Here is a 16,868-nt window from a genome sequence, read left to right on the forward strand (position 1 = left end):
CAAAATTGGAATGCAGAGGGTAAACTTACTCTAGTCATATAAAAGAATGTCCTTATTCTTAGAAAATAGAGAGAGAAAGAGGGGGAGATTGTTAGCAATAAATTAATTTGAGTAAAAGATACGCGTGTTTTTTGTACTATTCTTGTAACTTTTCCCAATAAGACTTTTTAAAAAAATTGTATCCAGCGGACCCGGACTCTAAGCCGAGACCCTTTGTTAAATCGACGCATGACCCTGAATGAATCCCCTCCTCTCTCTGGGCCTCAGTTTTCTAGTCCACATGGTTTCTAAGGTTCTCTCTAACTCTGGCAAGCAACGTCTGACTCAGGACATTTGCAGACAGAGCTTTGGAAAGAAGACGGTCCCTCGACTTCCCTCAAGATCTCTCAGCCCCCCAGTTATTTCACAACTTTCCATACGACCTCTTTCATCACCCGTAAACTTGTCCCTGCCACTCTTCCCGAGCGCCATCCGGCCCATCCTCCGCAGGCTGTAGCATCGGTTCAGGATGGGCACGTGCATTTATCCCCCAAGGAACTACAGCCCCCAAAAGGCTTTGCGGCAACATCTCGGCGTCTACCACCAAAGAGAAAAGCCTTTTCAGCGCGGGCCAGCCGCTGCACGGCTCTTTGGGAATTGTAGTTCATCTGTGAGGAGCGAGAGAAGCCAGGTCAGGCTGCAAGCCACCCTTCCCAGAACGCACCGCGCTCTTCCTCACCAATCAGAGGCGCGAATCTTGGAAGGAGGGCGGGGAAGAGACGGAGGTGCCAGCGCATGCGCAGTATGTGAGGCTGGGGAATTCATGTGGAGGTCAGTGTGGAAGCAGGTGAGAATGCAGGGGAGCGCGAGCGACCCGCGTCCGGGCGTCTCTGCACCCATATTCGTGATCTGGGCTGGCGGGGTGCGTGCGTGGGTCCGCCTCGTGTCGGAGGGGAAAGGGGGTGAGCCCGGGACGAGCCAGGGGTTGCGTAGAGTAAGGGAGGGGTGTTTGGGGGCAGGGTGAGGAATAATGCAGAAGCTGTTAGAAATGGAAAGGCCGAGGGGTCAGGACTTGGGCGTCCTGACCTCGAGAAAGGAACATTTAAATGAACGGGGAGAGGTCAAGGTAGTCTCAGGAGTTGAAACTGACGTGGACGACGGTGGGCGGGGCATTAAAAAGTTAAGTGCTGAAGTAGATTCTGGTTGGGTCAGCCTTGCTCCCGCCACCCCCTCTCCGCCCTACCCTCTCCTTCCAGGGCTCTCCCGCGCAGCGCAGCTGTTTAGAGCCTTTCTGCCCAATTGCTTCTTCAGCTATCTTGATCCCAGAATGTCATCTAGCTCCTGCTTCCATGATAACAGGTCATTCTTAATACCTGATGTTGAGAAGCAGGATGATGAGTTAAGTTGTGCCTTCTAGAATTAGACATCTAGGTTCTAATTCTGGTTCTGCCTCTTAATAGCTATGTGATCTTGGGCTCCTCATGTAACTTCTCTGTGTACATCAGTTTCCTCATCTGTATTAGTCTACTTCATAGGGGTTAGTGTGAGGATTAAATAAATTGCTGTTAGAAGACTGCGAGATATAAAGATTAGCTATTAGTGTTATTTTTGCTGTTGGAATTACCATGTAGCACATTCTTTGAGTTATTTTTCCAAACCAAAGTTGCAAAGAACCAACCACACAGCCTCTCTCTTGGGGCCTGCTTGTCTAGGAAATGGGAGCGTGGGTTCGTGTGGTACTGAGTTCTTCTTGGATATGAAGCCCGTGCCTCATTCACATTATTGAACCAAGTTCCCCAGACCCCTTTTCTTAAGTAGTAGAAAAAGAAGAAAGAAATGGAAAAAGAAACAAGCAGAGGAGTTGGTACTACCCTTTTCCAAGCTGTGGAGTGTCATTTAGCAGGTGTCCTTGAGTGGATGGTTTAGAACTCCAGAGTGGGGAGTAAATAGCCAGCTTGAGAGGTGAATATGCCTCACACATAGCTTTCTCTGAGGATTTTGGGATCAAGTTCTTTTGTTTTGTTTTTACCCCCTTAGGTGTGAGTGGGTCCAGCAGAAGGAGACATGGCTGCCAAAGTGTTTGAGTCCATTGGCAAGTTCGGCCTGGCCTTAGCCGTTGCGGGAGGCGTGGTGAACTCTGCTTTGTACAACGGTGAGGCCCTGAGGGGTGGTGGGTCTCTGCCCGTTGCCGGAGGATGTCTGTTGGTCTGCACAGCCCATGTGACACTCCTGATGGTAGCCGCTGTCTGTGAATGTGTTTGTGCCCGAGAGGGCTCACCTGCTGCCATCCCACACCATGTGGTTGCATTGTCATTAGACCTCTGTCCTTGTAGCCATAGGTTTGCTCAGAGCCTTTATTCACAAAGCGCCTCTGAGCCCAGTTGCCGTTGGATGTTTCCAGCTGCTCTTGCTAATTTGAAGTGATGCTACACGACTCGAGTGCTTCAGCAGAGTGTGGGGTTTCATGGGCTGGCTGGAAGGGAGGTCTCCTTTGTTCCCTTCTGCCTGTGCGTGGACTCAGCAAGGGCTTTAGACCGTCGGTGACCTTGTCCTCAGCAGGAGCTTTTCCTCTGCCGCAGTCTGGTCATTCCAGAAAAATATCTTTGAGATACATTGCCCAGCTTTTAACAGTGTGGCAGGGGTTTAAGCTGGCTTTTTTCCCACTTTCCTGTGTGACCTTAGGCAAGTCACTTCCCCCTCCCTAGGGCTCAGCTTCCTCATTGGTCAAGAAATGCAACTGACCTGGTTCATCTCTGAGACCCCCTCCAGCTCTGATAGTCCCTGACTTTCCCTATTGGAAAGCAGCAGTGCATTGACCCACCTCGTGTGTGACTGTCTGATAAGAGGAGGAGTACTTCCAGAGGGAAGATATTTGGACCAATTTTAAAGTCCAAAATGGCAGAGGCAGAAACAGCTGATCAGAAAAGCCTTGGCTTGTATGGCGCAGTTCCATGTTCTGATCTTTTTGGCTACCCTTGCACAGCTAGACAGTAATCACCATCACTAAGTTCTCTCTGAACCAACAAGACAACTCTCTAAGCCCTTAAAACCTTAGAGAAACCAAGCTATTTGAAGGAAAGAGTGGGACCTTCCAAGTTTTAGGATTCCCCTAGTGAGAGTGCTGCTTCTTGGAACACTGGGTTAAATTGGAACCGGGGTGGAATGCAGTCACAGTGAAGACTTTGGTCAGTTTTGGGAGGTGATTCCAGGAACTGTAATGGTGGGAGTTCGGGGACGGGGTGGTTAATCAGAAAACCAGCAGCCAGTTGTTTCAAGGAGAAAGGACGCTGAGGATGATCTATAATTGAAGTCCTTGGGAAGACACGTGGAATAGGAAGTGATTGCTTAGTTTTGTAGCTCTTTGGAAGCTTCTAGAGACCAGAAGTTTGGGAAGACAGAGCAAGACAGGGGGACTTAATAAATGAACAGAAAGCACCAGGGGTCTTTCGAAGACACAGTCCTTCTGGTTAAAGGGCGAGGGGGTTTTCCTGACCCGTCATTATCCTTCATTCCTAGTTGATGCTGGGCACAGAGCTGTCATCTTTGACCGGTTCCGTGGAGTGCAAGACATTGTGGTAGGGGAAGGGACTCACTTTCTCATCCCTTGGGTACAGAAACCAATTATCTTTGACTGCCGCTCTCGACCACGTAACGTGCCAGTAATCACTGGTAGCAAAGGTGAGTCCTGCCTGGGGGTCAGGTAAAGTAGAGTGTGGAAGGGGCGCTGTGGGATCTGGAAGAGATTGAACTTCACGTAATAAGACTTCCTAGCATGTTTTTCCTGGAGGGTTTTATATGGGTTTATAGGAATGTACACTTAGGGGCCACCCCTGTGGCCGAGTGGTTAAGTTTGCGCACTCTGCTTCGGCGGCCCAGGGTTTCCCTGGTTTGGATCCTGGGCGCGGACCTAGCACCGCTCATCAGGCCGCGCTGAGGTGGCGTCCCACACAGCACAACCGGAGGGACCTACAACTAGAATATACAACTATGTACTGGGGGACTTTGGAAGAAGGAAAAAAAAAAAGATTGGCAACAGATGTTAGCTCAGGTGTTAAAAAAAAGAAATATATACTTAAAGTACACACACAAACAACAGTACAAATTTAGAGAAATACAAAAGGTATATTTCAAGAGTTACATGGTGATCCAATTTTTTTTTTTTTTTTTTTTTGAGGCAGATCAGCCCTGAGCTAAGTACTGCCAATCCTCCTCTTTTTACTGAGGAAGACTGGCCCTGAGCTAACATCCGTGTCCATCTTCCTCTACTTTATACGTGGGATGCCTACCACAGCATGGCTTATTGCCAAGCGGCGCCATGTCTTCACCCAGGATCTGAACCAGCAAACCCCGGGCCGCCGAGAAGTGGAATGTGTGGACTTAACCGCTGTGCTGCCGGGCCGGCCCCGGTGATCCAATTTTAGAGAAATGTACATGTGCCTTTGTTCCCTCAGTTGACCCTTACCATTGGTTCTTCTTCCCCAGAGTGGCCATATAAACCGATCTCTAGCCATTCCATTCGCCTTCATGGCTGACTTAACCTTTGCCTTACTTTCCAAGGCCTCTGTTTCCAGCAATGACGACCTCACATTGTTATCTCACAGGCTGAGGCCCACGTACCTGGGAGCAGTCTCCTGGTGTCTGACGTGCCACTGGATTTCCAGTTGAAGCCTGAAATGAATAGCTCTCACTGTTCTCCATCCTGCTCTAAGAGGGGCATGGGCAGTAAATGGAATAGCAGATGTTGGCTCAGCAGTGACATTTCTGTGCAGCAAGAGCAGAGGGTCGTGTGGATGTTGGTTTATCATCTGGGTAACCCTCGATGTCTTCAGTGCTGTTCCTCAGCAGATGTTTACTGACTGTCACCATGCCCGGCTTTGTGCTGTGCCAGAGGGTGGGGATAATTCGAAGGTGACCTAAGCAGGGGCCTTTGGGAGCTCAGGCTAGCTAGAGTGATAGACGTGTGAACAAGCAGTTAGAGTCGAGTGTGGTGAGCCTTGAAGCCAAGGTGGCAGAGCATAGGGGAGCAGAGAAGAGAGCAGCCAGCTCCCACGGGCGGCTGGGCAGGCTCCTGCGAGGAACTTAGTAGTCAGCTGGGACTTTGGAGTGAGAAGTGTGTTGGGCAGAGGAGGGGGAAGGGTAAATTGGTCTTGCATCGTCTACTCTGTAGCTACTGGCTGGGCAAGGAAGGAGCCTCCCAGAAGGAGTCTGGCCTGCCTACTACAACAGAGGAAATCAAAGGTGGGGTGTGGTTCACCGAGAAACAAAATCTTAAAAACCTAGTTCTAAACTCCTCACCTCTTTTGGATTTCTTTCTCTGCTGTTTTACATTTGTCCTAAGGTTACGTTACATACCCGTCTTCAAGACTATTGGTAAGAACTTCCAGAGATCAGAGCCTTGGGTGGTCCATTCCCACTGCTCTTGTGCTGGCTCCGGACCATCTCCCAGGCCACGGTCCACATTGTTGGTGACTGCAAGCAGGCTGTGACAGTGCTTTAGCTCCAAGCAGACAGGAATTGTCAGGGGAAGTTGTCATCCCCTCCCGGGGTCCTTCGACGGGGCTGTGTAGGAAGAACCCCTTACGGCTGGTGTGCATTCGACGGAGCGCTTTTGTATCTTGTTTTCTCCTTCGGTTTCCCTGGAAGGCAGGTGAAATCGTCCCTGTTCTTACAGACGAGGGAGCAGCTGAGATTGGCTAAGGCTGGCTGAGGCCACGTGATTAGTAAACGGGAGAGTGGGACTGCTGGTGAGTCCAGGGTGGACCCTTCCCTCGGCCCCGTGATAATCTCTCCAAGGCAGACCCCTGACGTGGGCCACAGTCAGCAGGCCTTGCAAAGGCCTCACCCCAGAATTCTTGGCACTGGCCTGTTTTCTTAAAATCTTCAGTGTTCCAAACATCTCACAGCACCTGTTAGACTTATAATCTGAATTGCTTATATTAGAGGGCATTCAGGACGTACTGAAAAGCTGCCATGACCAGAAGCCTTTGAGAAGTTCCTACCTCTAGTGCTGTGCTTGGTTCTTGACCAATGAAACCATGTGTGTGTGCTCCTTGCCTTCTAGGGTCTTAAAATCAGCAGCTTTACCTATAAATTATAGCAAATTGAGAGTAGGAGAGGTGATATAAAAGGCCACTTGTTTCCCCCCTGGGCTTTTTATTTTTAACTCCAGCATTTGTCTGTCTCCCACGCTAAGATTTACAGAATGTCAACATCACCCTGCGCATCCTTTTCCGGCCGGTTGCTAGCCAGCTTCCCCGCATCTTCACCAGCATCGGAGAGGACTATGACGAGCGCGTGCTGCCATCCATCACTACAGAGATCCTCAAGTCAGTGGTGGTGAGTGAACAGGGCCTCAGCCTCCAGCCTAGAGCACCGCCCCCATGAGATCGCTAGGTGGGAGAGCTTGGCAGTGGATGGTTGGGATGTCGCTCGTAGTTTCCTGGTTCCCTTTCTGCTTCCTCATGCTAACCAGCTCCTCCGCCCTCCCTTGGAGCCAGGCTCGCTTTGATGCTGGAGAACTCATCACCCAGAGAGAGCTGGTCTCCAGGCAGGTGAGCGATGACCTTACGGAGCGAGCAGCAACCTTTGGGCTCATCCTGGATGACGTGTCCTTGGTAAGATCCTTGGGGAGCCTGTGGGGAAGGGGCTGTGGTTCTTGTTTCGGTGCCTGGCTCCATTTCTGGGTAGACACTGTTTGGTCCTGCGTTCTTAGGACTTGACTTTCCTAGATGTGAGACATGAAAACATGGAAACTTCTTGACGGTATGAGGCAGTCTCCTTGGGTTTGTTTTCAGATGAGGGTTCTTTTACCTTCCCTGTACCACACACATTTTTCTTTTGACTTCCGGCCCTACCCAGATGATCCCTAACCACTAGATTTTTCACCTTCCCGAAACTGTTTCCCCGAGCTCCCCAGGAAGTGATGTCTTGTTAACCATTTGACACAGGAAGAAACTGCCTGGTGGAGACTAGAGAACAGCTCGGCTAGTCTTTCTCCCTAGTGCAGACCTCCCAGCCTGATCCCTGGGCGTTTCCTAACACTTAGGGGCTGAAGCTCAGTGAAGGGAGCTCTGGGGACCCCCAATGAAAGATGATAGAGTGTAAGTGAATGGTTCTGTTCCCCAAAGCCTGGTATGGGGGGCAGGGGACATCTCTGAGGTGTAAGCTATCCTCTTGAGACTGTATAGGCTGTGTATTTATAGGGCATTGAATGCCATAACTCAGACAGAAAGCAATACAGGCGGATAGCATTTCAGATCGAGGTGGGTGAGGGAAAGGGGTCGTGTTTCTAGAGTCTCTGGGAAAAATCATTTGGAGTGATTTGTTCGGGTAGTGAGGTCGTGTTTCCTGTTTAGCTCTCCTGTGCATTGCTAGGGAAAGGCACCATTTTGCCGTCAGCATCTGTGCAGCTGTTTAAACAGTCACGCTTTGCCACAGCCGGCGCAAACCTGAGGGCACTGCTCCACCTTGCAGCATTGCCCGCCCTGGAAGCGCCTGCGGGCTCCCTCTGCTGGCAAGACGCCGGGCTGCAGCCTTTGCGCTCCCCTGACGAGAGCCGTTCCTCAGGCTCTCCAGCTTACTGTTGACCTGAACACCTTGGCCGTGAGAAAATACTAAGTAAAAACCTAAGGAGAAGCTTGGCATTTTGCTAGACTTTAACCACATACTCCATTCTGGGGAAATGTGGGCTGACCACAAGAAACCATATCTAAGAGGTGTGAGGAGAAAATTAGATTTCATGGAGAATTTGCTGCCCGCAGCTGGCCCTTTTAGAAAGAAATTTTATTCCTTAATTCCACGTTTCCTTTTTCGTTTCTCAAGATTGTGTTTTCTTCCCCAGACTTTGAACAAGAGTCCAGGAATGGAGCGGGCAAAGTAAGACAGCTATAGTTTAAGAATTAGGAGTGTTAAAAACTCTAGAAGACAGTGGGACTAGGATTTACTTTTTAGGAGAAGTTTTGAGCTCCTTATATTAAACAAAAAAAAAAAAGCAGAGATTGAAAGGGTGAAGGACGTAAAACAAGTAGAATTTGATAGCAAAACCAACACTGTTCTTCCCTTTGTTTCTTCCTATTTGATAAAAAGTTGGATGAAGAAGTAAATTACTGTAGACCAGGCTGTTGGGAGCTCTGAGGTCTGTTCCCATTATTTGCACTGTCATTAGAGACAGTCACTTCAGCCAAGTCTCAGTGATTTATGTTATTAGGGAAAGTCTGTGGGTAATCAGAATTTTAAACCCTCTCCCTAAGCAATAGCTTTACCTGCCTTCTGTTTCTTTTAAACCCTTTTCCAGAAGCACTCACACATAGGGAATACCATGATGTGCGTTCCACCTTCTCTCTCCTCCTCTTCCTGCTCTGTGCTGGAGGTATGTGAGAAAGAAGTGGACTGGTTATTCCATAAGCAGAGAGCGTCACGCTCGTGAATCCCTGAGAACCAGCTGCCTCCCCCACTCTCAGGGGCTCAGTTTTCCATCTGGCCTCCCCGGAGGCTGCAAACAGGCCATCAAAGGACCTTGGAAGAGCGCTAGTCAGTGGGGGTCCTCGAACCCATAGGTCTGCTCCCCTAGGAAGGTGGTCAGTCCAGTAGATACCTTCTGGTGCCTTTGGGGTGTTTTCTACTTGAGATCATCACACTGAGGGTGACAGAATGCGGTACAGGAGCAATCTGGGCAGCCGAGGAATCCAGGGTATGAACTCAGTTTGGACAAAGATAGAGAGGTGGAAGGGTGTCCTGGCTCCACGGTGCCTCCAGCTGCTAGAGCCATTCCTGGCCTCTTCCTTTCAGCGGCCGTGGAGGCCTCACAGCAGCGCTGTCTAAGCAATTACACTGCCTCATCTCGCGCTCCCTCTCTCCCCTTAGACACATCTGACCTTCGGGAAGGAGTTCACAGAAGCGGTAGAAGCCAAACAGGTGGCTCAGCAGGAAGCGGAGAGGGCCAGATTTGTGGTGGAGAAGGTGAGCGCTCAACCAGATGGCAGGAGCCTCCCTCCCCTCTCTCCTGTGCTCAGCCTCCCCGTTTGCTGGGTGGCCTGGAAATTCATCATCTGTCATCTCTTCTTCCGGGATCATTGGAAGGGGATTGAAGGGACTGCACTCCTGCAATTGGTTCCAGAGTCTTTGGGGGCTAGTCCAGGGATATGTGAAGTTATGTTCCTAAATCGCTGAAGGGTCATTTTTTTTCTACTTCGCTAAGATCAAAAACACTCTGCTACAAATAAAAATATTTCTCCTGCAATATTTTCAGCTTCACCGAGAGGCCATTTTTAACCAGGGTTACACAGTGAAAGCTGTCAGCAGGAAGGATCAAACATTGCACCAGATGCGCTATCGTCACTGGCGTTTTTTCAAGCATTAAATCCATCCAGATGTGTCAGAGTGCAATGGGACACAATATATTTGCATAGCAGCCTGGTCTTCAGGTCTTAACAAAGGTGTATTTACTTCTTGCTGTCCCCTTCTCCCACCACTCAATGTCTCGGGGTAGCATTCCTGATCCAAGACCCCTTAGACCTTGGAATCAGGGAAAAGAGGGACACATGGCTGACCAACATTTAATTCTAGAGAATGTAAACTCCGTATGGGCGGGGACTTTTCTTACTTTTTTCTGCTTTTCTCTGGAGCCTAGAACATATCTAAGACTGTGCCTGAGGATCCCAGGTGCTCAGTAATGTTTGTTGAGCGAAGAGTCACAGAGCCCGGCAGTTTCAAAACTGTTAATTTCAGAAGGGCTTGGTACTGTCCTCTCCTCCTGCACTTCTGAAGGTCATGCGTTGCAGATAGATGTCGTGCTCGTGATGCGGGTAGGGAAGGCCCAGGAGAGTTGGTTCTGGGTGGCTGGGTTCCTGGTTGGGAACCGGTTCAACTCACAGATGTGACTCTAGGAAGTGCCTGCTGCTCCTTCTTAGCTGTGCTGGTTTTCATGAAAGTCACTTTGACTTGGGACTGGTGGGAAAGATGAGCCGGAGGATTGATTCCGCCTTTCCTTCTCTCCTGTTTTCCTGGCTCAGAGTAGGGTGGCCAGTCTAGATTGCTATTAATATTAATGAGGACTTTGGAATAAGACAGATATTTATGCAGCCAACAGAAATGTATCCCTCCAATGGTGAGACGTGGGCGCTACAGTACAGAGGAGGATTGGGTAGGCGGTGCTTGTTGACCCCACCCAGTGGAGGCGGTAAATTCCCGCAGCGCCTTCAGGAACCAAAGAAGGTGCCTCACCTGGTCCTTGGAGGCTGTAGCCTGCCATCCCACGCCCTGAGGTGTGATCTTGGTCTCTCTCCACGTCCGTTCTTAGGCTGAGCAGCAGAAGAAGGCGGCCATCATCTCTGCTGAGGGTGACTCCAAGGCAGCCGAGCTGATCGCCAACTCGCTCGCCACTGCGGGCGACGGCCTGATCGAGCTGCGCAAGCTGGAAGCCGCCGAGGACATCGCGTACCAGCTGTCGCGCTCTCGGAACATCACCTACCTGCCTTCCGGGCAGTCAGTGCTCCTCCAGCTGCCCCAGTGAGGCTTGCCCTGCCTGCACCTCCTTGGGCCACAGCCCCGATGATTCTTAGCACCACCTTCCTTCTGCCCCCCACCCCAGAAATCACTGTGAAGTTTCATGATTGGCTTAAAGTGAAGGAAATAAAAGCAAAGTCACTTCAGATCTCTAATTATCAGATAGAGCTCTTTCATTCTTCTCATTTCCATCCAACTTTTTATCCACCTCCCTCCCCAAAATTGCCAAGTGCCTACGCAGACCGGCTTGGCTCCTGTCTCCAGGGCCTGCTGGAGCTCCAGCCGAGGTACTGGCACTTTGGCAGAAGAAAGGCAGGGCCATGTGCGTGACGGGCTGGGGAGCACAGTTGTTGGCCAAGTAAACCTGTAGCCTCCAAACTATCATTTATTCAAGACGTAAGGAAGACGGCCCAGGCAGCTGAGCTGAGACTGCAGGCCTCACTCAGGGTTCTCCAGCGGTTCCTGCACAGACCCAGCTGAAGTGAGGTGCTGGGGAGGGTCAGAGAGGAAGTAGTCTGTCTCTTACCATCAGGCTGAATCTCTAACTGTGGGGCCAGCGGAAGCAGGTGTGTACGAACAGGGCGTGGATTGAAGAAGCTGCCCCTGTGAAGGTGGGTGGGCCTGACTGGCTGCCCCCGCAGGGTCCGAAAGCTGGGATGGACTTGGATAGAGAGAGAGCGGGCCTGGACCACCATCTGAGTCCTGCTGGAGACTTCCTCTCTACCCCCACCTTGGTGTCTCAAATACCCGGTGGAATTCCAGCTTGAAGGATTGCATCCTGCCGGGGCTGAACATGCCTGCCAAAGACGTGTGCATCCTGCGTTCCTGCTCCCTCGTTCAGAGACTGCCCTTCTAGAGGGTTCTGTGCCTGTGCTTTGAGGAAACAACCATGGGAAGAAAAATGTGTGTAAACTGCTGTCAATAAATGACACCCAGACCTTCCAGCTCAGTCTTTGAGGTTTGTTTTTTTTTGTTTGTGAGAGCCGTGGGATCAGAACAGAGCATTCCAGCAATTGTTGTGTGTACATGTTTGTATCGCCAGCTGGGACAGAATCTCCAGCAAGGCAGAAAATGCTTTGGTTTCAGAAAACACTTTGTGCTGCGTTCCAGATCCATCCGCAGCCTGAAGCGAATCTGCCTCGTATCAGGTGAGGTTTGTCGGAGATGGACTCTTCCGAGGCGAGGAGTTAGTTCACTTTCCTCCGCGGCTTTACCACTGCTCCTGACTGCCCACCAACTGTCAGCAGTACTTTCTCCTGATGGGAGGGAAGCAACTGACATAAAATACACATGTGCGATAGCCCTCAGTGCCCTCTGCTTTGATTTTTATATGCATTAGATGGCTTCGGCTGCCCTGCTGTGGGTTTATGTTGCTTATTCTGCTTTGCTTTGACATGGAAGTCACTTGGCATTTGACGGGGCCAAGTTTACGCATGCTGGATGGTGGGGAGGGAAAGCGGACCTAGATAAACTATGCCACTCGTCCCCCTCAGATCCTATTAGGAACAAAACGGAAACAGCGATGAGCTGTGAGCACTCACGTTGACTGCGTTAACCCCTGCTCTCCGTTTAATCCCCGGGCTCACCACCTGGCCAAGGAGAGCGGTCTCTAAGAGCACTCTGCAGGCTGGTCTCTGACCTCAGATTCTGCATTTCCTCTCCCAGAGTGTCAGGATCAGCTGTCAGCTGGGAAAGGCAGGGACTGATGCATAGATCTGGGGTGGGACTGTGGACTGAGTTCTCCCATCCCTGCACTCCTCCCAGGGCCTTTCGGCAGAGATCTGGTCCCTTCCCATCCTCCTGTGAACGTGCAGACAAGTGTGCGATGGGCTCCTGACCGCCGGCTGAACCTCAAACCTCCCACCAAAGCCTCAATCTGGTTGATACTCCCCTGAGCCTCCCATCTAGCCCGTCTGCCCACCACCTCCCCGGCATCATTTATCTCAGGAGCTCTCTTCCTACGTTTGTTTTTTTGCTGTAAGAATAGTGAGGCCTGCAAATGATGAGGTGCCTGGACCCACAAAGCGCCTTAAAGACTGGAGCAGAAAGCGCGTAATTCCTAAATGGCTTCCAGACCGGTTTCCCCTCTGCCGCCGTCCTCCTTTCCTGCTGGTTATTATTGCTTTGGACACCCTCCGGGGGCTGGGGGGGCGAGAGGCTCCTCTTCCCCAGGCCCTTTTTAAAAGAGCAGTTGTGTTTCGTGCTTTTGGCGGAGATTGGGTTTCATAGGTGTCTGTAGGGGAGCCCTCCACAGCTCCTTGGTTCCATCTGACTCAGGGCAGCCCCTTCAGCAGCAGGCAGGCCAGGCTCCTGCTGGGTTTGCCTTTAGCCTGCCTGCCACGGATGGTGCCAGTGACAGCCGGGGGCCTCATTCTGCCTTGATTTCCGCCAAGTAATTCTTTTCACAAATGTTCAAGGGCTGTTAACTGGTTGCTGAGCCCAGAGTCCCCTCACGGCCTCTGGGTTTCTCCAGAAACTGCCACAATGGGCCTTTATCAGCTCGGGATTCTCTGGGCCTTGGATCAAAAGCTGTGTCCTGTCCTGGCCAGGGAAGGCACAGAACAGGGACTCTCCCCTCTGGCTCCTTTGGTCAGGCTGAATAGTTCCCTTGTTTGGGCTCTGAGGGGTCGCTCACTAAGAAAGCAGTGGACCTTGGACAGGGAGGAGAGAGAAAAACCCTCAAAGGGTCGCCATTTTCCTTCCTTCTGCTAGTTTTACACCAATCCTGCCAGTGTGGATGGATGGGGGAGGAGCTGTGTTTGGTCATCCCCAGATGGGTTGAATTGAAAGACAAGGAAAGACAATGGAATATTAGTCAAATCCTGACTTAGCAAATGCTGTTCTCCTAAGCCATTCCAGCAATCAGCTGGGGGGACACGCAGTTAGGACCTCCCCGTGACCTTTGCCGTCTGCCAGTCATTGTGGGACAAGCAGCCCAGCCACGTGGAAACAACCTGGGTGAGAGGGTTGCAGAGGCTGTAACCTATTTCCCTGCCTCTCCCAGGCCTTCCGTTCATCCTGCACACCCCTCCAGACTTCATTTTCCTAAAACAGATCTCATCCCCTCCCTCCTGAAAACCCTCGCTCACTACCTTTCTGGTCCAACTTTACGTTTTACTGTTTGCCTTCGCCTCACTACCTAGTGGTTCCCACGGGGTGGGGAGTGTTGTTTGAAAATGCAAGGAAAGGGACAGTGGCTACCGGCAGGAGGGCAGGGGAGGGGAGTGGCAGGGATGCTACAAGACCTACTTTATAAGGGACAGACCGACACAGCAAAAACTTGCCCCGAAAGTATTGCAGTAACACCCCCTTGAAAACACACACCGCTCGAGTTCCTTGCTCTTGTCTGCATACCCCTTGTCATTTCACCGCACCCGCTTCTCAGTGTCGCTTCTTCCTGGGCAGACCTTCCCCACATTTCACAGGTCCACGTGTCCTCTATCCTTTGAGTCCCAGCTCAAGTTCTTTCTCTTCCATGAAACTTCTGCCGACAGCCTCCTCCCCCATCCATCTCCTGACCTCCCTATCCGTGTTGCCGTAAGGCATTTAGCACTCTCTTCATTGGGGTATAGTTGTGTGCATGTGTATGCACACACTCTCCTACTCTGTATTTATGGAGGGCAGGACACTTACATGATTCTACCTTCCCCCTTCCTCTTTCCTCAACCACCCCCTGATATCTTCCCCAAGCCAAAACTGCCTGGCTGTTGTTTTGGGAGTTACTGAATGTTTGTCGAATGAGAGTGCAGGGCTGAGGTTAGAAATGAGGGCTGGAAGTCGCAACCCATGAGTTCTCCTATGTCATTACGTTATCTCAAGCTACTCTGAATCAGAGTTCTTGGGGTCTAGCAGGCCAACCCATCCCCTAAGTCCCACCCTGACCAATTCCCCCGTCTCATTGCTCTCACTTCATGTGGGCTCCGTGTGCAGACACTCCCCTGCTGTGGCCTGCCCACAGCTCACCGTCTCCCGCTTCTGTCTGGAATGCCTCTCCTCTCTCCTCCGTCTTCCTCTCCCTGTCCGTCGCCCTGCCTCAAGCCCAGCGTTAAACTCCCTTCTCCTGGAGTTTGCCTCTGGCTCACCTCTTCCTGGCTTTCCCCGTATATCAGGTCTCCCTTTAGAGAAAGGACGTTGGCTCTGGAACTCTGGCAACAGGGTAGAGAATTGAACAAGAAAAGAGTGATGAGGCCTCCCCGGCCGGCAGAGGCTGGGAGGCTTGGGCCGGGCCCAGCTGTGCATAGCTGGAAGAGAGACTGAGTGGAAATGTACTGCGCCCGGGGAAGCGAGTTTAGAGTTGAAAGAGAACACCTTTGCACAGGACACTGGGTGGATGGGGGGAGGGGGTCTTTCCAGCATTCTCCAATCAAACTACTTTGTAAGAGAGAGTAAAGTTGAAAGAGCAAGGTTACTTTAGGGGAGCTTAAAGCTCTTGTCATCCTTAGAGGACAAGACAAACCACCTGGATTAGCCCGAAAAGCCTGATCACTGAAAGGCTTGGACCATCTAAGTTTGGCTGAAGGAGCTGCGAACACTTAGGTCAGGGGTTGGCAAACTATGGCCTGTGGGCCAAGTAGAGCCCGCCACTTGTTTTTGTATAGCTCACGAGCTAACAATGGTTGGGAAAAAATCAAAAGAGGAATACTATTTTGTGACACATGAAAGCTATATGAAATTCAAACTTCAGCATCCCTAAGTAGAGTTTTATTGGAGCACGGCCATGCCCATTCGCACCACAGCAGCAGACTTGAATAGCTGTAACAGAGACCATATGGCCTGCAAAGCCTAAAGTATTTACTATCTGGTCCTTTACAGGGAAAGTTTGCTGACCCTGATGTGGGGGATTAGATAGGCTTGGAGAAGGGGAAGAACCCTGGAATTTGGAAGTCTCAGGCACCGAGGGGGGCTGAGGACTGTAAGTCAGATACGAGGTAATGGTCACCAGAGTTCTTGACTGTGTCCCTGGCTGTGGTGATGGGGGAAGCAATGTCACGTTGGGACCCTGGGACACAGATTTATAGCACCTGCTGTTCTCCATGGCTTGCACATGTTTCTGAACAAGGCAGGAGGTGGGACTGGGGGTGGCAAGCAGGTGGGAGTTAAGAAGGAAGAACCCGATGGTCCCCCAAAGGTCTGAGGATCTCCAGGTCCGGGATAAAACCACCTCTTTTCCACCCCTCTGCCCTCCAGGAAGGATTTGCTGCTGGACTCTTTCCAAAGCCAGAGGAGGCCACAGCCAAGGAAGGGAGCCCAGTGCAGCAATGACTCCCAGGAGTGGCCTCTGGGAGCTTTCGCCTCTGGGCAGAGGAGTCTCTTGGTTAAGGCCATGTCTATCCTGGACAGCCAGAGACCCTAAAAGAACCTACAGATGCTCCTTATTGTGGACTGTGCCAAATCTAGTCCTTACCAAGCTTTTAAGAACAGATGAGCTCGCTGTCTCTGGCTAGTAATTGCTTCTTTTCTTTGCCTGCCTTGGCCAACCTCTCAGCATGCAATGCCATTTCCCTCTTCTGTGTCCGTGACCCTCCCCTCCTCATGAGCCTGTCCAGCGCTCCCTTCAGCCTCCTTTCCTGTCTAGCTCCACCCCCACTGAAATCACAACAGCACAGACCTGAGCCGGGGGCTTTCAGATCCTCAGGAACGCCCCTGAGTGAGGCGGGTGAGGAGCTTTGCCCAACATCCACAGCATGCAGGCGGCAAAGCCAGGGCTTGGAATCCAAGTCCCCAGACTCTCTGTCTAGTGCTGTTTCCATCCCATCTCTCAGCTTTCTCTTCTATATCTGGGGCTCGTCGTCCTGGAAATCCTTCCTTGACGCTCACAGTGGGTGGGTACATGTGTATTCTTCCTTCCTTTCATAAGCCCGCTTTCATCCCCAGCTAGATCATGGCAGGTGGGAGGCAGAGACAATGTCTTCTCCTCCGCAAGCCCCTTCGCGTCAGTGAACTGCTGTGGTCCTTCCTGACACCGTGAAACCCTGAGCTGGGCTGGACTTCCCAGATCTCTCACTCCAGAAGGCAACTCAGTTCAGTGGAAAGGACACAGGTTCCAGAATTAGAAAGATTTAGGTTTCGATTCTGACTCTGCCACTGACTAGCTTGGGAGACCTGGGGTAAATTACTTCAGTGCTTTAAGCATCTCTTTTTTTTTTTTTTTTCTAAAAAACTAAGGCTATGAATATGCACATGGCAGCATTGTTGAGTAAATAGGATGACTGATGTGAAAATGCTTAGCACAGGGCTCAGCACACAGTTGATGCTCAGAATATTCTCGTTCTCTTCCCTATTTGTGTCCTAGGGGGCTGTCTGCTCCTCCCGAATGTCAGAGACCAGCAAACTTCTTTGGAATCCTGAGTTAGCAGTGGGCATCTCTGTGCCCCTGATTCCAAGCT

The 16,868-nt window shown here is 51.0% G+C and overlaps 1 protein-coding gene across 1 annotated transcript; it reads left to right on the plus strand.

Annotated features, from left to right (window-relative positions):
• Positions 1–759: 759 nt before the first annotated feature.
• Positions 760–11,426, plus strand: PHB1 (prohibitin 1). The gene is made up of 7 exons (XM_046677247.1): positions 760–826; positions 2,017–2,131; positions 3,496–3,657; positions 6,173–6,315; positions 6,477–6,593; positions 8,842–8,937; positions 10,277–11,426. Exons 2-7 carry the CDS (start codon positions 2,044–2,046, stop codon positions 10,487–10,489), a joined length of 819 nt encoding a protein of 272 aa, XP_046533203.1. The 5' UTR covers positions 760–826; positions 2,017–2,043; the 3' UTR covers positions 10,490–11,426.
• Positions 11,427–16,868: the final 5,442 nt, after the last annotated feature.

This window comes from Equus quagga, chromosome 11 (genome assembly GCF_021613505.1).
Source record: "Equus quagga isolate Etosha38 chromosome 11, UCLA_HA_Equagga_1.0, whole genome shotgun sequence".
Classification (NCBI taxonomy): domain Eukaryota; kingdom Metazoa; phylum Chordata; class Mammalia; order Perissodactyla; family Equidae; genus Equus; species Equus quagga.